The sequence below is a fragment of the Asparagus officinalis genome, chromosome 10 (assembly GCF_001876935.1).
Source record: "Asparagus officinalis chromosome 10, Aspof.V1, whole genome shotgun sequence".
In the NCBI taxonomy this organism is placed as follows: domain Eukaryota; kingdom Viridiplantae; phylum Streptophyta; class Magnoliopsida; order Asparagales; family Asparagaceae; genus Asparagus; species Asparagus officinalis.
In genome coordinates this window covers 11,985,063-12,010,050 of record NC_033803.1, presented here as the reverse complement: position 1 = coordinate 12,010,050, position 24,988 = coordinate 11,985,063, and the positions used below count along the sequence as shown (strand labels likewise).

General features: G+C 36.9%; 2 protein-coding genes across 3 annotated transcripts; both read left to right on the top strand.

The window, feature by feature from the left end:
* Window positions 7,068–7,634, top strand: LOC109826462 (uncharacterized mitochondrial protein AtMg00810-like). The gene has a single exon (XM_020393493.1). The coding sequence runs from the start codon at window positions 7,068–7,070 to the stop codon at window positions 7,632–7,634; it is 567 nt and encodes a 188-aa protein (XP_020249082.1).
* LOC109825090 lies at window positions 10,668–22,639 on the top strand. 2 transcript variants are annotated; one of them, XM_020391809.1, is made up of 5 exons: window positions 10,668–10,834; window positions 12,381–12,500; window positions 15,023–16,092; window positions 21,011–21,085; window positions 22,112–22,639. In XM_020391809.1, the coding sequence occupies exons 3-5, from the start codon at window positions 15,187–15,189 to the stop codon at window positions 22,220–22,222; spliced, it is 1,092 nt and encodes a 363-aa protein (XP_020247398.1). In that variant the 5' UTR covers window positions 10,668–10,834; window positions 12,381–12,500; window positions 15,023–15,186; the 3' UTR covers window positions 22,223–22,639. The 2 variants fall into 2 exon arrangements, with proteins under 2 accessions (XP_020247398.1, XP_020247399.1); XM_020391810.1 differs by lacking the exon at window positions 12,381–12,500.

The following is a 24,988-nucleotide window of genomic DNA, read 5'->3' as shown; positions in this document are numbered from 1 at the left end:
GACGTGTAAACTATGTAAGCAGCATCTAGATATTTAGATATGAGTGCTCTTTTCGCAAGTTGAGAAACTAAAAACTGGAAGATTTTGGCCTAGGAGGCTAGGATGTTATCAGATCGATTTAATTGAAATAGAGAAGTTTATATATTTGAAAGGAGCCTAAGCTAGTTGCATACTTATCTTATACATATGCCACTTAATCTAGGATTAAGTATGCCAATTACTTTATTAATACGACTATTATCTTAATATTGGAGCGTGGTCTAGAAGGAAAAAAAAATCCACTACTAGCTTCCAGTTGTATCCAGGTAAAGTGAAAAGTGCAGAGCTAGCTGGACTTAATTAGTCAAAAGTATAATGTGAACCATATATGTCATCTTATTTGATAAATAAAGATGCCATATTTGATTAGTACTTGCATTCCACTTACATTTAGGGGCTGTTTGGTTTGTGGCAAAAATAAATTGTAGAAAACATTTGTACGTAGCATGCAATATTTGTTACAGGAAATCATCTTCAAATATATTGTTTGGATTATTTATAATTATATCGTGGATACATTTGCAAATCCAATGTTTGACAACAAATGGTCATGACTTTTTGTAAATTTTAATAAAAAATTGTTATTTGATGAGTTGGCATTTCTTTTTTATTTTCAATATCCTTCTCCGAAGTGTACGTGCAGCTTTTTCTCCCATCATATTGGCCGTAATATTTGTTACAATGTTTTTCTATAAATTATAATTTCGCTTGCATTTCCTAATTACAATTTAACAAATCAAACATAAGAAATATAAATACTTTCATTTATAGCTACATTTCCACCAAACCAAATAGCCCCTTATTTCTAGTCATGTAAATAATATTGGTTCTGCAATTTTTTCTTTTCCATTATGCTGATAAACTTGTGGGTTACTCAAAATAATTAGATGGGAACAAAACTTTGCTTGCTTCGGTAGATGACATCGAATTGGATACCAACCGTTTTCAATGAGAAAACAAAAGAAGAGATGTCTTGTTGATAAAGTATTGATATAAAAAGGAAATTTTCACATTTAAAAATGACATGCTTGATAATAATATTTTACAGAATAAGAATAAGAGAATAAATTTGGATAAGAATATTTAGCTCTATATTGTCAAGAATGGTATATGGTTGTGGATAGGGCACAACTATTATAGAAAATATTATAAATTTTTTTTGTTAGTTACAAAACGATGACACTCAGTGCCTTACATACATCACTCATGCACATCCACATCTAAAACCCTACATAGAATTTCAATGTGAGGTTGAAACACTATAAAAATTCTTCCACTCACTCCGGCATTAATTTGCAACCATTTTCCGAACATTAATTGCCAAGAAATATATGAATGAGAGCATATGAAACAAACCAAGAAGTATTCAAGGAGTTAAAGTTTTACCTTCTGGGTTTTCCCCCCTAGAAACCACATTGAAAATAAGATAATTATATAGAAACCATCTTTCAATTTTAATATATACATAAGCCACCTTTAAAGTAGGCTTTTATTGGAATCAACCAAATCATTGTCAAAATTTTCATCAAACCCCCAAAATTACCCTTAAAAAACTCACATTCAAGGCACACGACTTTTTTCCTTTTAGTATTTAGGTATTGTTAGGATACAACTCATGTGCCATGAACTTTAATTCTTTAAGGTCCCGTTTGGCAAAGGGTTAAGGAGGATGGATTAAAGAGAAGGGTTAACTTAGTTAATCCATCGTGAAGAGTTAAAAAATTCTAAACCCGTTTGGATATGATAGTTAAGACAAAGGGTTAAGTCTTTCGTGTTTGGTAAATGAAGAGGGGTTAAGGAGATTAATCTCATTATTTTTTTTAAAAAATATCACTTTTGCCCACTTTCGCCCCTATTGAAGATTTATAAATAATTACCTCATCAAAAACAAAAAAATTAGACATTTCCCATGTATACTAAGAACCCCATTATTTTTACATGCTACAAACAAATCAATATTTAGGACTGAAATAAAATATTGACATGAGCTAAAAAAATTTGTACTAAACATATATAACCATGGCCACAACCTAGCTAACATCAACCAGACAAAAGTTTCATCTCACAGAAGTTGCAAAAGAACTAAAAATCACCTAAAATTCATTGAAGTAAGAAGCTGTTGCAAGAAGGGATGTTTGAAAAAAATTGGTCAACTTGCTATAAGGAGACATACCCAGCCAAAGGAGGAAACAAAGTGAACTAACAAAATAATTTAATTGCAGGGAAAAATATAGATAACACAAATACAATTCTTTTCCTCTCACACAGAAAAGAAATCAAATCAACAAAGAAAGAAATTTGCTTCCACATTTATAGGTGAAGCCTCCATAACCATTTAAGTGGGGTTGAATGAAAGGTTACTGATAGTTGTGTGCCCTTCTAGTAATATTTTTCACAATGTAACCCCAACAGTTTGGACTCAATACTAGTAAATCCCATAGCTACGAGCCAACTAATACAACATTAACTTGTGCCATTTCAAAATTAGATTTTTTTTATATGATTCACAAAATTCCCAATAACAAGAAAGTGATTATTATGTCTGTTGAAATATTAATAGATTTAGGGGGTTATTTGTAAGTTGTAGGGGCCTATATAAGCCCATGTTATCTCAGCAATAAGATTAGGGCTTTATCTTTTTCTTCATGGTATAAGAGCCTCCACCCAAACCCTTAGTTCCGCGCCACTGTTTATCTACGCCTGAGCTCCTACGCGACTACCCCCTTCCTCTCGCTGCTCCCCTCCGGATCGCACTCTACCCTTGCAGCCCCCCGCCCCCCCTCTCCCCGCCCCCTCGCTGCCACCCCTCGGTCTCACAGCCCCCCTCCGCCCCGCAGCCCCTTCCCGCTGCCATCTGCCCTCGGCTGAGCACCCCTGCTCACATCCCCCCCTTCGCAGCCCTCCTCCTCACAGCCCCCTCGGTCTCGCCAGCCCCTCCCCCCGTAGTCTCCCCCCGGTCTCCGAATCTCCCCTCCCGCCAAAGCCCAGTCCTATGATTTGTAGCTTGTTGGATACCCTCAACATCTAGTCATAGAATTGATGAGAGGATGTGTAGCTTGTTCGATTCCCTCGACATTTCAGTCCTAGAACTGATGAGAGGAAGAGTGTATATCTCATGGTGTTAAGATATATCACTGTCGATTCTTGTTTCCTTTGAGAAACAAGAATTTAGTTGAGATCCTACTCTTGTTTTGCAGTAGAAGTGCTGTCGAATTTTTCACAGCGCACAACAAGGGAAGGAGAATAGGTAGTTGATCTAAAGCCTGATCGATGGAAGAGATCATCAAGAAGTTAAACACCGCGGAGGTCTCAACTTTGATGCAGTTGATGAAGTTATCAGCCGGTGAGAGTGCGACAAGGCCACCAAAAAAGTTAGAGCTTTCACCCATCGATCTGAAGCTTGATGGACCAGCTACTTACCTAAGTTGGTCACGGCGGGTAAGATACACCCTTGCAGGAAGGAACCTAGAGGGGTACTTGACAGGAGAGACGACAGAGCCAACTTAAGGCTCAGCTGGAAGAGATGAGTGGAAATCCACTCATATGTTGGTGCACATCTGGCTCCTTAACTCATTGGTCCAGTCAATTGCCATCACAGTAGATGGCATCAGGAAGGTGATGGATGTCTTGGAGAAGTTAAGGAGGACCTATGATGGGGTGGGAAATAACCTAAGGGTGTTCTAGATCAAGGGAGAAATCGACGCCACAGTTCAGGGGGAGAGGACTGTCCAGGGGTATGCCACAGAGCTGGAGCGCCTGTGGATAGATTATGATTACTTCTCACCTCGGGCCAACTACAAGGACCCGGAGTGTAAGGAGCGAGAGGCCTTTCTACAGGAGAGGACTATGGTGTTTCTCAAGGGGCTGGCATCGAAGTTTGCTCAGAGGATTGCATTGCTGCTAGCTCAGTCAAAGATTCCCACACTTGAGGAGGTAGTCTCGGCCATGATTCAGGAGGAGACTCGCATTAAGCTGTAGGTAGGGACAGGTGGACTACCGGTGGTGAAGTCAGCAATGACAACTTCCAACTCTAGCAACACTGGATCTAAGGGGGAGACTCGGCAGTGCTACAACTGCGTTGAAGTGGGTCATTTAAGACATGCTTGCACCAAGCCACCTAAGGAAGGAGATTCGGATGGACGTGGACAGTTTGAAGGTCGTGGTCGTGGCTGTGGGGGTCGACGAGGTGGAAGGGGAGGAGGAAACCGGGCGAATCTGATGATAGCAGAGGGAGAGGAAGCAGCTGAAGTGGTCTTTACCGAGGAGGATCATGCGCTCCTGGAGATACTCAGGAGGAAACAAAGAGTAGCAGGAGATGGAGACAGGAGGAGTGGGACTGAGGAGGCATCCACTTCGTTCTTCGCTAGAGGCAACACTGCTACTTATGCTCATCCGACCAAAGGTACTGATGACATACATGCTCTTACTTTGATGTCCCCCGATAGATCATTAGATTGGATAGTCGGCTCCGGTGCGTCTCGACACGTGACAGGTAATGCTAGTGATTTCTCATCATATACTCACCTAGCATCGGCTGATAGTATCCAAACAACTAATGGTACATTTCAGCCAGTGGTTAGTAAGGGTATTGTCAATTGTACAGATTCTGTAACTTTGTCCAATGTTTTGCATGCTCTCTCTTTTTCAGTCAATCTTTTGTCCATTAGTGCTATCATACTCCAACTAAAATGCATTGTTTTTTTTAACATTCCCAAGGTGATCTTCCAGGAGAAGGGGACAGGGCGGAGACATGGGACTGGCACATGGCGTAGTGGAATGTGGTACCTGGATCGTGAAGGGCTGGACTCAGCAATGGTATCTATGGTAGAGAGAGCAGGAGTAGGATCTGAGATGAGTGTTGAGAGTATGTTGATGCTTTATCACCAGCGTTTGGGACACTCATCCTTTAATGTTTTAAGTAGGTTGTATCCATCTCTATTTGAGAAAGAAAATAAGCAGAACCTTGTGTGCGATGCATGTGAGTTTGGAAAGCTTACTAGAAGTTCTTATGTAAGTTCTGGTCATAGGAGTTCTCGTACATTTGACCTGATACATTCAGATGTTTGGGGGCCTTGCTCCACAAGTTCTATGAATGGGATACAAGTATTTTGTTACCTTTATTGATTGTTTCTCTCACGTTACTTGGTTATACTTGATGAAAAATAAGAGTGAAGTGTTTGGTTGCTTCCAAAACTTTCATAGGTATGCTCAGACTCAATACGGCGCTATGGTGAAGGTATTGAGATCTGATAATGGGATAGAGTATACTAACAAAGCGTTTGGGGAATACTTGTCAGCTCAGGGAATACAGCACCAGACTACATGCTCATACACACCAGCTCAGAATGGGGTAGCGGAAAGGAAGAACAGACATCTTTTAGAGGTTGCTAGAAGTATGATGATCTCCATAAATATCCCAGAAACATTATGGGGGCAAGCAGTGTTGACCGCAGCAGCGCTGATCAACAGAATGCCCTCGAGAGTGCTGGATTGGAAGTCTTCGTGTGAGACGTTGAAGGAAGATAATGGTGGACTTCTTCCACTCAAGGTGTTTGGTTGTGTGTGCTTTGTGAAGGACAATAGGCCATCTATCGGGAAGCTTGCCCCTAGAGCGGTAAAGTGCATCTTTGTGGGATATTCTGCTACTCAGAAGGGATATGGTTGCTGGAGCCCGGTGGAGAAGAAGCTGTTTGTGAGCATGGATGTGCACTTTCGAGAACTCGAGCCATATTACACCCGGAAGGTATCTTCATTCGTTGGTAACTCGCCCGATACTGGAAGTATGAGGCGAGAGGGGGAGAATAGTGAGATCCCAGTGAACAATGTGGAGAAATCAATTTCTGTATCGATTCCTTGTGAAGGAGAATTGGTTGAAGAGGAGCAGGAGAATGAAGAAGAAGAGGAGAATGAGACAAGAGGTGTTAGACCCACGGCTCAGGGGGAGTTACTTACCTATAGTAGGAAGGAAAAGCAAATTGCGGGAACAGTACCTATAGTGCCACTGGTACCAAGTCCCTTGCCAATGCCTGTCCCCACTCCTGAGACACCTACACCACCACCAGATTCCTCCCAATGTGATATCATTCCTCTATTTACTCCTCCTACACCAATGTCAGTATGGAGGACTACTCGCAGCAATGCGGGAAATCCTCCTGATAGATATGGTTAGGATCTTACCCAGTTTGTATCATATTCTAACATCCACCCTGCACATGGAACATTCATTACATCATTGGACTCTGTTACTGTACCTAACAACTGGCAGGTTGCTAAGAAGGACCCAAAGTGGAAAGCGGATATGCACGAGGAGCTAGGGGCTCTTGAGAAGAACCGCAATTGGGAGTTAGCTAGTAAAACTACCAGAAGGAAAGAGATCAGTTGGATGTAAGTGGGTCTTTACGGTGAAGCAGAATCCAGATGGTTAGGTTGAGCGCTGCAAGGCTCGTCTAGTGGCAAAAGGGTACAGTCAGACATATATCATCGACTATGATGAGACATTTGCACCGGTGGCGAAGATGAGCACTGTTAGGACTTTGATCTCTCTGGCAGTAAATGGTGAATGAAAGCTACACCAACTAGATGTGAAGAATGTATTTCTTCATGGAGATCTAATGAAAGAGGTATACATGGAGATACCACCAGGATTCGACACAGATCAGACAACGGGCAAGGTCTGCAGATTGAAGAAGTCTCTTTATTGGCTGAAGCAGTCTCCTTGTGCTTGGTTCGATAGATTCAGGAGGGCTATGATAGGTATGGGGTACCAACAGATTAACGTCGATCATACCGTGTTCTTTTGACGGAGTGGAGGCCACATTACCATGCTTGCGGTATATGTGGATGATATGATTATTACAGGAGATGATGAGAAGGAGATTGCCCAACTTAAAGTGAGACTGAGTAAGGAATTCGAGGTGAAAGATCTTGACTTGCTTCAGTACTTTCTTGGAATAGAGATAGCTCGAGGAGCGGAGGGGATTGTCCTATCCTAAAGAAAGTATGCACTGGATCTTCTTAAAGAGATAGGGATGTTAGGGTGCAAACCTGTAACTACACCGATCGATCAGAAGTTTAAACTGGGTGCTGAGGCTGGAGAGCCAGTTGATCGTGACAGATACCAGAGGTTGGTGGGCAGGTTGATCTATTTGAGTCACACACGTCCCGATATCTCTTTTGCAGTAAGCGTGGTGAGCCGCTACATGCATGATCCGAGGAAGGATCATATGGACGCAGTATACCAAATCCTAAGGTATTTGAAGAGCGCTCCTGGAAAAGGACTGATATTCAAGAAGAATGAACATGCGAGCATTGAGGGTTACTGTGACTCTGATTGGGCTAGCTGTGCTGATGACATGAGATCCACCTTAGGATACTACATCTTTATAGGAGGCAACTTGGTCTCGTGGAAGAGCAAGAAGCAGACAGTGGTGGCAAGATCAACAGCTGAAGCAGAGTATAGAGCTATGGCCTTGGGAGTTGCGGAATTGTTATGGTTGAAGAGTATGCTGGTGGAGCTAAAGCTGGATCAAGGAGTAAAGATGAAGCTGTGGTGTGATAACAAGTTAGCCATCAGTATCGCCAATAACCCAGTATAGCATGATAGAACCAAACACATCGAGATCGATAGGTTCTTCATTAAAGAGAAGTTGGATAATGGGCTATTAGAGTTAAGTCATGTTCCAACTAAGGACCATGTAGCAGATTGTCTGACTAAGGGACTTAGCTCAGTAGATATGATTAGAGGATGTGATAAGATGAGCTTAGTAGATATCTTTCGCTCATCTTAAGGAGGAGTGTTGAAATATTAATAGATTTAGGGGGTTATTTGTAAGTTGTAGGGGCCTATATAAGCCCATGTTATCTCAGCAATAAGATTAGGGTTTTATCTTTTTCTTCAATGTCTAACTAAATTACTTCCCAATTTTAAGTAACATTTTCCTCAATTACTCACAACAATTAACAACCAATTATTACAAATAACAGACAATCTCAATGTACCAATCAACGATAACAGAAGCAATTAAGATTAAATTGGATAGATTTTTTTTACTATAACTGAGGTGAACCCTTCTTCGTTCTCTCCCGAATGAGGACCGAGACGACGAAGGCACCACTAGGCAAGGTCTGGAGCTGGACTGGCATGACAAGGGACCCCACAAGGTGCACGGAATTGGCGACCTTGGCATGAAATGGGATCTCGCTAGGTTGAGGAAAATCGGAGGTTGGGGACTTAGGGTTTCGTTAGAGAAAGAGGAAAATCGAAGGAGTAGCCATTTCTGGGGATTCGAGGAGGAAAGAAGTCTTGAGATGAAAAAATTCCACCGCCTACCCTCGCGTGAGAAGGCGGAACAAGCCTTGTTCCGCCTTCTTACGAGGAATAGTTATTCATTCTTATGACGGGTTAAATGGGCAAACCGGCTCACGTGAGAGTTTGTTAACCCTTCCTCTATTTTTTCTGTTTGGCAGGCTAATGGAGGGTTAAACCCACTTAACCCCCATTTATCCTCTTGCCAAACGCAGCCTAAGCTTATTATTTGTTGTCTAGTATTTAGGTATTGTCAGGATACTACTAGTTGATAATTGCCTAACCCATCTGATCCAAAGTGGATAATTTCTCATTTAATAAAGTTTATCCAATCCCAATTCAGTATATCCACTAGTCTACCTACTTTCTTAGCAGCAAATCATTATAAATATTGTGATTATATTTAGGTGTGTTTGGTAATCAAAATGATTTTATTATAGTGTTTTTTAGAAAAATATCATGCTATGGGAAAAAACAGAAGTTGAAAACACCTTTTTTGGTATTTTGAGAAAAGTATTTTTTTTTTTAGATTTTGTAAAGGATCAAGTCAAAAAAACACCCGAGTTGCCAAACGCGTTTCATTGTTTTAAAAAAAAAAAAAACAGAAACGATAGAAACGTCACGGTTGCCAAACACTCCCGTAGAACGAAATGTAGACAAAATAATGTTGGGGTGGGGACCACTACTAGTTGATAATTGCCTAACCCATCTGATCCAAAGTGCATAATTTCTCATTTAATAAAGTTTATCCAATCCCAATTCAGTATATCCAATAGTATACCTACTTTCTTAGCAGCAAATCACTATAATATTGTGTTTATATTTAATAGAAAGAAATGTAGACAAAATAACTCAAATAAGAGAAGGTCGTCAATTTGAAGAAATCAATTTGCGTAATGGCCAATTAAGACTTTTTTTATGCATAATGGCTAATCAAGACTTAAATACCATGTAGTTTCTACTTGCACTTATGTACCCCTTTTTATTTTTAGCAGCATTTATATACTTTAGACCCTAAGTTTATAAAATTTGTACCTTTGTACCTTCATCATGCCAACGTGAGAACCTTCCCCAAAATTCTTACGTGACACTAACAAGCTAATTTAGAGCTCTTAAGCAACTTAATGTTAGTTGAATTTTTTTTAGAGCTACCCTGTTAGTTGAATTTATTTTAGAGCTACCCAAATTCTATTTTAAAGTAGAACTGTAGTAAGTTTAAAATAAAATTATAGTAAGTTTAATAATGAATTCAATAAACATTAAGGTTTCAAAAAAGGTGGGGAAAATCTAAAATTAGTTTGTGAGTGTCACAGTGTAATTTTAGAGACAAAATTCTCACATTTGCATGACTGAAAGTATTAAAGTAAAAACTTCAAAAATTCTAGGAGTATATAGGTACGTGGTTGTGTCAAGTGAGGATATATAAGTGCAAAGTAACATATTTAAGTACTAGTTGATGAAGATAAAATTAGGCGACAATGACTATTTCTCTCTTACTTAATGACAGTAACATTGAATAATTTTTTGGAGCATTTGTTTAATTTCTGGTATATATATATTCTCTAAGGAACGTCGATCAATTGTGTGCAAGAGGTTTCTTAGATCACTTTATGTTGCTAGCGTATATATTTTTTGATCAAATTCCATGGACATGTTTGGTTAAAAGTCATACGACAGTAAGTATAAGAAAATGCTAGGATCTACATAATTCAATATAAATCACTAATAAAATAATTGTTTTAGTACAGCTTTCTGGATGTGCATGATGACTTATTGAGATAGTTACATATCTGATACTCCAATCAAATTGTTTATTAACCTTCAAGCATGGGTCCTATAGCAACACATTTTAATTGAAAAACAAATGAAAAAAAAAGTATTATAAACAACACGGGCTTGTTGAGAAAGAGGTCATCCCAAATCCAATGATGTAATCTTAAAAAACAAAAAATATACATATATAAAAAAGGGTTAAGTACAGTTAGAGCCCTGCAGTATTGTCCTATTGCATATACATCCTTTGTAGTTGTAATCATACTGAGATTTCCTAAATGATTTTTTTTTGCCTTTTAAAAAGGTTAAAAAAGTTTTGCAGAGGTCGGACAGAGTCCTTGCATTTTCATTGGTATGAAATATGAATAGCGCTCCCATTACCTATATATATATTTTTAAACTTTTTGACTCTTAAGAGAGTCTAAAAAAGTTCACTAAAAGTGTCTATACGTACTCTGAACAAATAATCAGAGGGTCTTGTCCGCACAATTAGAACTATAAGGGTCTATTCGTAATTAGGTGACACTATATGAGGGCTATCGGCAATTAACCCTATTAAAAATGAAAAATAAATACGATGATACCGCAAAAATTTCACGCCTCTGATCGCGTTCGCCAACGAGCCACAGCAAAGTTCGGTCGGCTACAGTCGTCATCCCCAGATTCATCGAACCCCAAAATCATCGTTTTTCTCTGCGGTCGCTAAAGAAACTCAAGGTACTTTCTCTTCCTCTCTGTTCTAACCCTAACCCTAATCTGACCCTAAGTCGACCCTCCCCTAATTCGAAGTCCTAGAGTTTGTTTCTTTTTCCTATGGAATATGTTTTATTTTGTTATATAAAACCCATTCGAAATTATTCAAAAAGATTGGTTTTTTCCCGAGTTTATGGGCATGGCTATGGTAGAAAGAACGCAATTTCAATTGCCCATTTGGTGAATTTGATTATTTATTTATAGATTTGATGATTGCTTATTAAAAAAGAAAAGAAATTTATACTGATTTACTAAGCTCTGTACTATAATCGATAATGGCATTAGAAGTAATTGTGTGTTAACTGTTAGTGATATTGGTTTTAATCTCATCCTTTTTCTAGTCAATTCCCTTGCATTTTTCATGATCATCTTCATATAGAATAGAGTTGCATCAATTTTTCTTTCACAATGTTTAGTTCAATATATTTTTTCCCTCTTCAGTCAAAAAGCTATGATTTGCATACTAGAATTCTTGTAATTAGATAATAATGTCAGTAATTAGGTTCCCAAGCTTTGGCGGCAAATGCAGTATTACATCCTTTAGGATCATGTGTTAACTATGTCATAACTATTAAAGTTAATTTTCATGAGTAGTAAGTTGTCATTGAGTTGGGTGCGCTCAGTTTTTGATAATATGCAATGAGTTTTCGTGCAGTTTTCTGTGTGAAATATTTTTGGCATGCAAGCGTGAGAATTTTGTCTTGAAAATTACCATGTGACACTCACAAACTCATTAATTTTTTTGAACCTTGATGTTTGTGAATTTATTGTTAAACTTATCCTAACTTTATCTTAAACGTATAGCAATTCTACTCTAAAATAGAATTGGGGTGGTTCTAAAATTAATTCAGCAAACATTGAGTTGTTTAAAGTTAGAAATTAGCTTGCTAGTGTCACATAGTAATTTCGGGGAAAAGTTCTCACGTTCGCATGATGAAGGTACCTAGGCATAAATTTTATAAACTTTAGGGTCTAAAGTATATAAGTGCTGCCAAAAACAAATAAGCCCATGTTTGGAATCCACCTCCACAAATTCCTCAAATTTAAACCGACCACATTCAATAAGAAGCCTTTTTAAGCATCACAATCAAAATCCAAATGCCTTGTGATCTAATCACTCCAAATGCTAGTAGTGGACTTTGCCCTCTCTTTTCTGCTGCTGTGTCAAAATTTGATCTTTTTGTTTCTGACTTTTTGCTAGGGTTTTCTTTTGTTTTTTTTATCAGTTTTAATTTTTTGAATTGTGGTGATCTTTAGGATGGTTTTGGTTGGAGTTCAGATGGTTATTGATCAATTTCACTGAAATTTTGGTTATATTTGAAATGTTTGAATTTTAATACATTTCATTTTCTACAAATTGAATTTTGGGGAAAGTCATTTTGGATAGAATTGGTGTGTAAATTAATATTTATTGTTTAGATTTAATTGGATTGGTAGGTTAGTCTGCTTAGTCTACTGTTAATGAAAATCCTCTATCAAATCTGATTTTTTTCATTTCCCTTTTTACCAGGTATCCTGATTGCAGTTCTTGACCTATTGAATCCATAGGTAGTAAAGAAAATCTGATGAGAAAGATCAAACAACATACAATACAATACCAAAAGGATCTGAAGAACAAATACTGGTTGAGGTAGTGACACAACTACTACCTCTTTAATTTGAGAGATAATGCTGCAGTGGAACTCTCCATGCACGTGTGAATGCTTATTGTTGATCCCAGTAGATTTGCTGCCCACTAACCTTTTGATCATTAGGTTATATAGACTCAATATGGTTTCTACATCTTCTTTAATCTTTTATCCTAAGTTGGATTCTTTCATTCTCTTTGTGTTCCTCATAACTATATTTAACTTATTGTTTTGTAAAGTATTGATCACATCATTTTCTATTCTTATCATCCGATGACTTTTCCCAAGTCAAAAGAGGCTTTGAAATCCAATTTTAGAGTAGTGGTAGTGCGTAGTTTCGTTAGCCACTTTTATGTAGATTGATATACATTGAGTTTAATCATTTCTGCGATGGTTAATTCCTTTCTTGGTATTGCTACCATGGACCTGTCCATGATCTTCTGGATATAAATTTAACATGCATTTGTTCTTAATTGCATCATCACATGTTTGCCATCACAGTTCACTCTCCTCTCTTCTTTCTTTTGACTATGCCTCTATATGCTTCTAGATGCGCTTATATACATATCATATGTTCAAGTAAAGGTTTTGGGTCAGGTGTCGTGCGCCATTAACTCATGATAGATAATACCTTAAGTTTTTTTGTAAAAGTTTAGTGTATAATGGCATTTTGTCCTATCTTTTGTATAGTTGATCACTTTGTATTAGTCATAAGTATTGTTTACTCTGCATCATGACTATTTACAAGTATGCACTACTTGTTTTGGCATTTGGTTCTCATCTATAGTTTCTCGTTTCTTATTTGAAGGGGCTTTTGTTTCTAAACCTTTTAACTAAGTCAGTTGTGGTCTAAGCTAACTGTATGTTCCATGAACATACAAATCTACGAAAATAAAATAATGTGAATTTCAACTGATCTTTCACTCTGTTAGAAGATTTAGAAAAGACTAGGTACTTTTCGAAGGCATTGTTTGGATATGTGGAAAGTATTTGCAACAATAATGATATATGATAAATCATTTGCAATTTTTGTGAAGGATCGAGTACTTTTCGAAGGCATTGTTTGGATATGTGGAAAGTATTTGCAACAATAATGATATATGATAAATCATTTGCAATTTTTGTGAAGGATCGAGTACTTTTCGAAGGCATTGTTTAAATCTACGAAAATAAAATAATGTGAATTTCAACTGATCTTTCACTCTGTTAGAAGATTTAGAAAAGACTAGGTACTTTTCGAAGGCATTGTTTGGATATGTGGAAAGTATTTGCAACAATAATGATATATGATAAATCATTTGCAATTTTTGTGAAGGATCGAGTACTTTTCGAAGGCATTGTTTGGATATGTGGAAAGTATTTGCAACAATAATGATATATGATAAATCATTTGCAATTTTTGTGAAGGATCGAGTTTTGTTCTGGCTAAATATGTTGAGAATTTCAATATTTTATCCTTCTGTTGTAGACTTCTGCTTTATATTCTCTCTGTATGGGTGTCAAGTGATGACCACATCATCTTTGGAAGTGTTATGGATTCTTGTTTTCTTTGTTTCTGTTTCATGTTGTAGTACTTCCTATATGTACTATTTCATTATGTGTGATCGCCACAACATAATATAACATTATATGTGGTGACCATAACTTTTTGGTGCGCATTTGCAGATAGCCAGAAAACCTCATTTTTTTAACATGGCTTTTTATGTTATGAAAAGAAGCTAAGTTCTTGATTTACATGGATCATTAAGCTTATCTTTTAGTCAATATGAATGTTCTTGGCAAGGTTTGAAGTATCAGCAAGTTGATACATGTTGACATAATTCTATTGGGTTTTAGTGGTGTTGATCCAATCCAGTAGAAACTGGCTGGCATCCTCAATATTAGCAAATAACAACTAGTATAAGCTGATACTGAGTAATACTACTAAAACAAACATTCTAATGGTTGAAGTTCGAAAAATTGTGATTAAGAGTGACTTGTTTTATGTATCAGTACTTTGCCAAACCACTGGAACTCCTGGTAAAGGTACCCGTACATGTGAAAAAAAATAAATGTAGACCGATATCAACAAACTTCCGTTAAATAGTTGAGCACGTGCGTGAGAACAAGTCAAAAACTTTTGTTGATTGAATTGCCATATACCTTGGTACTTCATCTGTATGATTGACTGTCAGCACCACCATGTTATTAGCTAAAAATTTGACTTGATCCTCTACACTGTATATTGGTTAGACATTTGGTTTCTTCTTTAGAAAGTTAATAATTTAAAAGCACTGCAGTATTTCTTTTATTGGTATTTTCCAATACAATTTTGTGGCTTACATTTCTTGGTGAAGTTATATCCACTCTGATTGGTGGACTGTACTTCATATGTTATTTATTATTTTTATCCCCAAACATAAAAAATAACTGGTCTTGCAATCCTGAATTTATGGAGTAGGCAACTATCAACTTCTGCTTTCTTTTTACCTTAAAAGTCTCAAGCAGTCCTGAAAATTTCTTACTGAAGCATACTCTTTTGCAGGTGCAGACTATTGTCAATCACAAAAGGGTAATTTTGGTTTGCTTGATTATGTTAGATCAAGTCAAGATTATTTCTGATCGCATTTGGGTGAGCTGCTTGCTCCATTTACTCGTACAAAATCTGTGTGTTTTATGATATTGAAGTTCAACAAATACTCATAACTCATGGGTGTTAAAGAAGAACAGAAACAGTCCGATGGTGTTGAAAGTAATGGCGCAACTAATGGAGAAACTAATGAAGAGAATTTGTGCCCGTCTGCTGATGACCAGGCGTTAAATACCTTACACACGCCAAATTCTAGTACGGATAAAGACCTGTTGCTTTGTCGGGTCTGTCACTGTGCAGAATCTGACAGGAGAGGAGATGCTGCCCTTGGCTTCTTGAACATTTTCCCTCCACCCCTGGATAGCAATGGGGATGGTGATTCAATTGATAAAGTCCCCAAAAAGGATGTCAAAAAAGATGTCATCCATGCCAATAATAGTGTGGAATCTGGATTTGTTGAGTTCATAAGTCCTGAAGGGGAAGTTTTTGTTTGCAGTGCTGATATAGAATCAGGCTCTTACTGCCAGCAAGATACACTGGTTGACCTTGGATGTTCCTGCAAAAATGAGCTTGCACTTTCTCATTATGCATGTGCTTTGAAGTGGTTTATTAGTCATGGATCTACTGTATGTGAAATTTGTGGAAGTGTTGCTAAAAATATAAGGCATTCAGATTTTAAAAAAGTCATGGCATCTTTGAAGGAATATGAGGCATTAAAGGAAAAGACTGCAACTGGGGAACTTGCCCAGATAAATGTGGTAACAAATTCAAATGTTGATCCTGATGCTCTGGCAGCAGTCCGAAGGCAAAGACTTAGCGAGGTATCATTATGGTTCAATCCTCACAATAATTCTGTTGTAGTCTCACAGGAAACTGTAGATCAAGTTTCAAATCCCCCTCCTGAAAATATTGTAATGGTGGAGAATACTACAACTAAATGGGCTGTTGAAGGTACTGGGATTCTAGTTGCAACTGGCCTGCTTACGGTTACCCTTGCTTGGTTAATTGCCCCTCATGTTGGAAAGGTATGCTTCAAGCTGATGTCTGTTCGATTTTTGAAAACCAGATGCAGAAGGAAATGTAATTTCTTTTACCATGTTATATCTACTGCAGTATAAACTATAAACTAGTAATATATAAATTGGCAGTTAGACACACACTTGTAGATGGAGAGAATCACTTTAAATGCGAGCATAACTTAACTGAGAACTAAGTGTAGCCTTCTTAAAGAAAGGAAAATGATTGCTATTAAGATATCCCACTCGTGCATCAACATGCTTCGATGCATGAGTGTGAGTTTGTGCCTTTATGGTTATTTGAACTCATGATCCAACCTTGTTGAGATCATTGTTTTGTACTCTTTCCTTTTCTCTTTTTGGTGATAGTGTATGTTTTTGGTAGTTGACATCCATCGATGTGTAGTTTCAATTCGTGTAGTCTGTCATATAGATTGAAGTATTTGCTTTATGAATGCTTCTGAAATTAGTCTCATCTCTCATGCACTTTTTTCATGTGTTGGTTTGTGTGTTATTTTTTATTTTTATTTTTATTCTGAAGGGGAAGGGTGGGGGTAGGGAATCATGAACAAATGTACTCACCTAGTGGATAGAAAGTGTTCTTTTATTAGGGTGAGGTATTAACTGGACGTGTAGAAGCTTGCGCGCAAACAGCTACACACACATGCTGCCAATTTTCCCAAGAGGAAACTAAATTTCAAAAGTATCTTAAACTTGTGCACTTTTGATTTTGTTTTCCAACTGAGGATGATATTATAAGTTCTCCTAAGGAGATTGTTTCAATTCTTAATGCAGACATGCAAGTAGGTGGTTAGTATGTAGACTATAGTTGGAGGGTGCTTTTTTACTGTTTGTTTTAGTTTTTAGTTAGTATCTGGGAGTCTTGGACTAAATTTTACTAGTTCCTGAAACATCTGATCTGTCATCCAAACCTTATCTTGATGAATAGGGGATACGGCATCTATTGGTGTTGACTGAAGTGTCTTATAATTTGTATGGCTATAAATTATTATTTTTTTCATTCAGTCTTGGAGTTTATCAAAAAATCTAGTCAAACTGGTATTTCATAAACTGCACTTTAACATGTAAGAGGCTTGCACAGATGGTTTTGCTTTTGACCACAGTCACAGTGGTATCCAAGTACTGCCAGTTTCATTTTTTTAATTTTTTAATTTTAATTTTTTATTTAACCCTATACTGCATGAAACTAGGGTGTGGAAGTTGAATTGTGTTGCCAACCAGGACCTAAATAGCTCATTTAAGTTATTTAACGTTTCCGGAGTTATCGATTGAGATAAGCTTTATATTCAGTTTGGATATGGATCTTAAAAAGATAGTAGAGGTTAGTTTCTTTCTGAGTCTCACAACTAGCATGCAACCCTTTTAATGACATGGCTGGAGTTGTTATTTTGATAATATTTTTTATCAAGAAGCATCCTTCCTTTAGAGGGAGGGGAGGTTAACTGTTTTGGTGGAGTTAAAAGCCCCTGTTGTCCTGCATGTAACCTATGATTTCAAAATGTAGAACCCCTACCTTGGATCCTTTCTTTTGTTGAAAAATGGGTCACAGTTATTTATGTGTCTGTAGGGTTGGTTTGTTCTATTCACAAAGCTTGATCTTAGCACAATCTGGTGAATGCGTGAATATTTTTGTAATGAAAAGGCTTCTGAAGTCTGGTTGTCATGGCTAAGAAGTGAGTGGGAGGGGGAATGGAATTTCATGTTTAAGCCCTGGTGTAAACAAAATAAGCAACAAAATATGCATTCATTGCAGAAGCCATTTGCAATTGGATTTTGGTTAAATTTAACGTGGAATACAGAAATATAGGATTTGGTCTATATCAGTGTGGTTGAATGGGGGCATTCACAGTTAGTTATTCCCTGTGCAAACTCACTCAAAAACAACTGAAACTCCTTTTGAAACAGAAGAAGAGCTTAAAGAATACAATTACAAGACTGCAGAAAAATCATATCTTAGCTTGATTTCTCTGGCAAGTACATGTTTGTCCAGTAGTAAAAACAAATGGAGAATGCTAAGAAAGAAAAGATATTAAAACGAGAAAGGAAGAGAGGGGGAAATCCTACGAGATTCACTGCTGAGTCAATTGCATGCAACAAAACAGGTCAAATCTACCTGCTTTCCATGTGGAATTGTTGTCTGTTATTTATTTTCTGAAACCTTTGTCTTTCTTAGAAGAGGAGTTAATCAATTGGTGGCAAGTAGCAGGGACTGTTGAAGAGCAATTTGGGTATGGTTAGTCTCAGTATTTTTCTTTTTTTTATTTCTCCAGCAACAAAATCAAAAGAGGGAAGGGGAAAAAGAAATAAAAGAAAAGAAAAGGACAAGATCAAGAGGAAATGGGATATAGATCAATAACTACTGTTTTCCCCATGAGTCTTTGGCTGCCAGTTAAATTTTGCTACCATGTCTTCCATAGTAGAAAGGACAACTGCATTTTAGAAGAATAGATTAACATAGTGAGTAGACAGTGTTGAAGAAAGGTTTTGGCTTGGTTTACCTTTAGCATTTGGTTTGATTTGTTTATATCGATCTTGATAGAGCCATGAACTTCGGTGTAGATAACTCTTATAGGTGTTTGGTTATAGTGGACTTAGGTGGGTACTGTGAGGGTGAAGGTTATTACGTAGACGAATAGTTTTTTAATCATAAGAATATACCCAATCATCATTTATTTATAAAAATAGGCCAACTTTCGATCACATTAATTGGTTATGTATAGATTCCAGGCTTAAATAACCTAGATTGCCACTCCCGGTTGTTTACTATTTAATTGGGTTATGTTTGAGATTTCTGATCTTGTGCACTAAAAAATACGTCGCAAAATACCAAAGATAAAATACCCAAGATTGGCAATGTTTAGTGTAAGCTTAATTAAGTACTGCCCGTTTTGCAATGTTGGGTGTTTAAGCAGACTTTATAAAAATCGACCAACTTTCAGCTTTCGTTGTTGGTATGCCCAAAATGGACCGACTTTCAGCTAATGACACTGACATGCCCTAAAGTTGGTCTATTTTTATAAATAAATGATAAGTGGATCTATGTTTATAATTAAATATTTCTAATTTTATAAAAAGAAATTGTCTAATTTTCTTTTATGTTGGCTCCACGCGTCCATATCCTATGCTAGTTGCGCAGAAGAATGGTCGAAGTGACCAAAATCTTATTTCTATATGCATAGGTCAGGGGCATGGCTGAATATCTAGCGTATGAGATGGAAAATTATTTGTCATTGATTCATGTTTCAAGTTAATTAATCATACTTTTTTTTCGAGTTAGTTTTCTGCAGTTTTCTAGGCATTTATTGATATGTAATTGTACAGTTGCGGGTATTGCCTTTTTTTATGACTTTACGGCACTGTAAAGCGATATAAATGAAAATATCATGTAAATCAAGATCTATTCTGCAGCAGGTAAATATATTTCATGGTGCATTGCTAGTTTCTGTAACTTGACTTAGCTACTTTTTGTTGTTTTATGGTTATGAGCATCTTGAGAAATGGAATCATGCATCTTTATGAAGTGATGTCTTCCTTCTACCTTTGTGAAGAAGCATAGCTATTTTTAGTTATTTCTTTGTCTTTTGAGTTGCTTTACCTTGATCTATATTTCAACCTCTTCATCTTATATAGCTTCAGTAGCTAGGCACGACTACTACTGGTTAACATCACAGAAAGATCTTGATTATTTGTTATACGACCATGCAAGCATTTCCCATATCAAATTGAATTTGGTAATGCAAACATATGAAATAAAGAGCAATTATGTGCTGACATAGGGGCATGCTAGCAGGAAATTTCTACTACTTGCATCCACTATACATTTATTTATTTTTTCCTTTCAAACCCCCTCATGTATAGTCTATTTTCACTGTCTTTGGAGTTGTTCCTGTGATATTAACCAGCATAGTTCTTTCTTTGTCTTTTGAGTTGTTTAATCTTAATCTATATCTCAATCCCTCCATCTTTGTATCTTTAGAAACTAGGCACAACTATTGATGGTCAATATCACAGAAAGAACTTGATTTATTATACGACCATGCAAGCATTTCCAATATCAAATTGAATTTGGTATTGCAAATATATGAAATTGGGAGCAATTATGCGGTGCTATAGGGGCGTACTAGAAGGAAATTTTGACTACTTGCATCTAGTAATCCTTTATTTTATTTTTCAAAACCCCCTCATATGTTTTTGTATACTATTTTAATTTCTTGCAGGTACTTTCTACTACTTTTTTCTACTGTTGTCCTAAACTCTTCCAACTTGGCTTTGTTTCGATAGTGTATATCTCGGTAGCTTTATTTTCATGTGATTTAGCTTAGCATTATGGTTTTGTAGAACATATATGGTTCATCATCAGTGTAATCTTACAGTTAGCTCACCATATATACTCTATTAGCTTATCTTGGCATTTGTACTCTTTAATAACTCTAGTCTCACACTATAGATTCTCCGTTTAAACGTGGACTCCAATAGCATTCAATTGTTCTGTTGGCAACCCCAAATTTTTTGGATAAGGTGTCAGTATTATAGTTGTTGATTATTAGGCTTTCCGTCAAAAGTGAAATAATTCTTTGAAGGATCAGTGACCTTTGACTCGTGTGAAAAAATTGCTGATGTTATCTTCTTAGGTAATACGGAAATTTCAATTTGTAAGCCTTGTTTCATTAAGTTATGCGTTAATTACTTGGTGATATCATTTTCTTGGCCAGTGTTATCCTTTAGCACATCTGAGTAAAAACTTAAATTAGATCAAGAGTCATTAAACGATCTTAGATTTGAAATAGGTGAATTCTATGGCCCTTTTTTTGGGGAAAAAAAAATTAAAACTTGATACTAGAATAGGTTGATTCGCCTATATTTTATTTATGTATTTTGTGATAACAAATTTAACTTCAATTTGCAGAAAACTGCAAGAAATGGTCTTCACATTCTGCTTGGAGGTGTATGTGCTTTGACTGCTGTGATCTTCCTTAGATTTGTAAGTAGTTTTGCTGTTTCTACTGTTACATTGTCATAACATTCTCTTCATCTTTGGTCATGAACATTTGAAATGTTCTATAAGCTGTAATTGGAATATGCATGATACATCCAGTTTGATACTTTGTACGACTCTTATTGAGATTCTATCACTAGGTTAATACTTACTATATTTCATTAAAAATCCTCTTTTTCCGCCTTAATAAGGAACAATTCAGACTCAGGCTAGTTGATGGTTCAACTCAAATATGGAGATACATTGTTAGTTTGTTATTAATATCAAGTTGTTTTTTTATTCATGATCGTAAAGATAACTATTTGTATTGCATATTGGCTTCTTGTGATGAATGTCAAGACTGGGGATAGATCAGAATTTGAAATGTTGGAGAAAATGGGGGTAAAAAAAACATTTTGGACAGCTACATGCGTGCATGCATATGCAAAAAAAAAGGTTTAATTTTTTTAATCTAAACTGAAGTTAGTTATAAAATGTCACTGTTGAACATTAAAGTGGACATGAGTAGCTTGTGGATCATTGCTAATAGGAGCATAGTTGACAATGACGCCATCAATCAACTAACCATTGAAGAATAATATTTATTCATGGATATTGCATATAATTCTTATTCTGAATAGAAATTTATATATTATTATGAAGCTTTCATGTACTAATGAATATTTTACTGAATAGATGAATTGCATATGCATGAGGCCATAAACTAATGGATGAATACTAAGTAGAAACCTGATACTTAAAAATTTCTACAATTGTCTGGCTTAGTTTCTAATTTAGGCATGGTAACTTTGTTCATAGAAAATGCCTAAATAAAAAAAGTTAGAATGACTGCAAGTTCCCACGAAATGTAATGCTCTTTCAGAGATTTTCTGTCATCTAAGTTTCTATGACTTGTTATCAGATTTGCTTTCTTGACGCTGAAAAAAATTATATTTTTCTTCAACTTGTTATCTATCTTGTTCTTTTTCCCATGCGCTTATAAAAAGTGTTTTTTTCCTTTTGAAACTTCAGGTGATTTTATCTAGAATCAAGTACGGGCCAGCACGCTATTGGGCAATCCTATTTGTGTTCTGGTTTCTTGTCTTCGGAATCTGGGCTTCTCGAAGCCATGGCCACCAATAGCAAAGATTTGAGAGAGGCCCCTTTATCCTGTCTCAAACTGCTACCCTTTTATTATTGCAATAAATTAGTGGCCGAAGAGGATGCTTTGTTTTGAACCAGACTTTGTGATTTACTAGTTCTCGAATTTTCGTTCAGGAGCAGCAGTTGTATAGCTGGACGTTGCTGTAAAGAAACTCGGAGAATCTTTGGTAGTTATTAGTGGTGTGCAGTGTCGAGAAAAATGTTGTATTTGTCGAGGTTATGGCTTAAAATTTTAGACATTGTTGTTTATGTAGCTTACAGTAAGATCAGAGGGAATGTAGTTTCCCTGTATCAGAGATCTCTCATCTGCTGTATTTCTGTGGTTATTATAGGGATCTCTAAAACGCTGCATGTCAATTAATGTAGTTGCTTTAAAATCCATGTTTATTCTCTGTATTGTGTGTGTTTTATGGATCTATGATTTCTCGTTTATACTTCCGCTATTTAAAAATAGTTGATCTGTGATCCGCATAAGAGACGATCTGCATAATGCTTGCGCTGGCATAGTTTTGCTTTTGTTGTTAGCAATGGCTGCTGCTCGTTTGACGGATGAGTTGATAGAGATGAATTCTTAATGATGTTATGGTATTATTATTGGAAAATATTTCATTTGGAGTTCAAACAATTTCCTATAAACTTCATTTTTTGCATTGTCTTCCTCGTTCTACATTGAAGGTTCATTTTTTAGATGTTTTAGTCTTAAGTGCTTGATAATTTAGAATTATTTTGGGACGTAATCTCAAAATTAGTGACCGTTATAATTTGGAAATTCTTATGTAATCCATCTTTTAGAGCATGTTTGTTTGCACAGAAGTAGCTATGAAGTAAGTGACGTAAAGGAAGTAGAGGTTATTTCTGCTACTTTCAAGAAGTAAAATATACTTGTTTATCGGGGAAAGCTACTTCCGTTACTTCATTAGCTTTCAGTACTTCTTAAAAGTTGACATAGTGCCTACGTGTCATCTAAATCTTAAAAGATCCTCTTTTTCTCTTCCTAACAATATTTATAAGGGGTTTTTGTCTTTAGGCCCATTTGTGGACCTACATTTATCTTTAAACCCAAGTATTTCAAACTGTATCTTTAACCTCCAGTTTGCACTTTTAATTTTTGTCTTTAAACGCCAATTCATAAAAAATCAGTATTTTTGACTACTTGTATTATAGCAGAATTTAATGTAAGAACGCAAGAATAAGCCCCTTTTGATTGCGCCCAATAAAAACCTAGTAATCTGCTCTCTCTCATCTTCACCCATTTGAGAATGGCAGCCTCCAACTTGAAAAACGAGATCCCATTTGCGTCGTCGGCCCGTCTCCAGCGCGTCGATGGCCCTGCTCCTCCACGCGTCGCAACGCTGCGTCATCCAGCCCGTCTCCAGCCCGTCTCGCAGCGTCGACGCTCCTCTCCAGCTGCTGCCTGACTCCAGCGCGTCGACGTTCCCAGCCCAGCCGTCGCCCGCAGTCCAGGCCGCCGCCGCTCCAGTCCGCCGACGCTACTGCTCTAGCCGCGTTTCCATTGTTTCCTACCGGTCGACGCGCCCCAATCATCGACTTGTCAATCGTCGTGCGCTTGTAATTGCGTCGACGCCCCTACCTAATCGCGATAGTCGACGCCCCAATCAATCGACGCCCTAGTCATGCGTTGGCCGTCCGACTTCGCCCGTTTGAGGTACTGGATTAGTCGAAGCTTTTATATTGTTTTGAAGTTCAAGCTATTATAATTAAGGAATGGTATTGGTTTTAAAACGTTTTTTAGAAATTTTAATTTTGTAGATTGAGAAATGGAAATTGACTGCATGGAAATAAAATGAAGAAATTATTGCTGTAGATTAATTTGAAATTGACTGCATGGAAATTGACTGCCTGAAAATTGACTGCATGAAAATATTGCTGTAGAGTTATTGAAGGCTATTATAAATTTTCAAACGTTTCTTGACTTTATGATGTCGAAAGGAAATAAAATGAAGAAATTGTTGTTGTAGATTAATTTGAAATTGACTGCATGAAAATTTTGCTGTAGATTTATTTCATGACCTTATGTTTTATGGTTGCAGAAAATTATATATCATGGCTTTAGTGAGAATTCCATCAAATATTGGGTACTTCCGGGACCTTCTAAAAGAAATTTCTGTTTATTTATCGGAAGATCAAAGAACTGCCCTCCGTGGTACTCCTTTTTATGGGTATTTAGATATTCCAGATTTGCCAATGCAACCAGTTATTGTTGATTGTTTGTTGGGAGTATTCAATGATGAAAAAAGAGGTTTCAAAAATGGAGGAAAATGGACCTCCTTCGGTGTTGAAGAAGTGGGGAGAATAACGGGGCTCCCGATGGGTGGATCAATAGTAGACACGCGGTTTCATAGAAGTGACCGCGATACAATCTACAAGCTTGTGCTTTCATATAGTACTACTACTGAAATTGAAGAAGATATGAAGCGTAGGACTAGAAGTGGAAAGAAGAAAAATGACGAAGGTAAGAAGAAGATTGTTTGTGCTAGAAGAGATAGGATGGGTGAACTTATCAAGCATATGGCTGAGCGTAGAGATCCTCTTTTCCCACAGATGCTTGTTTCTTTCATTATTGGATTTATATTATGCCCTCAAGCTAGTATGAGTTGTCCCTTGTTTGCATTTAGATACGCTGAAAAATTGGACACTCTTAAGGAGTATAATTGGGCTGAATTAGTATACAATGTGCTGCGTACTGAGATGAATAAGGCCAGGAAAACCATCACTAAGAGGGCT

Bases quoted from the DNA above. Each gene is read 5' to 3' on its own strand.
- LOC109826462 (XM_020393493.1), top strand. From the start codon at position 7,068: ATGTTAGGGTGCAAACCTGTAACTACACCGATCGATCAGAAGTTTAAA.
- LOC109825090 (XM_020391810.1), top strand. From the start codon at position 15,187: ATGGGTGTTAAAGAAGAACAGAAACAGTCCGATGGTGTTGAAAGTAAT. The intron at 16,093-21,010 runs GTATGCTTCAAG...TTCAATTTGCAG, and splicing joins TTGCCCCTCATGTTGGAAAG to AAAACTGCAAGAAATGGTCT. The intron at 21,086-22,111 runs GTAAGTAGTTTT...TTGAAACTTCAG, and splicing joins CTGTGATCTTCCTTAGATTT to GTGATTTTATCTAGAATCAA.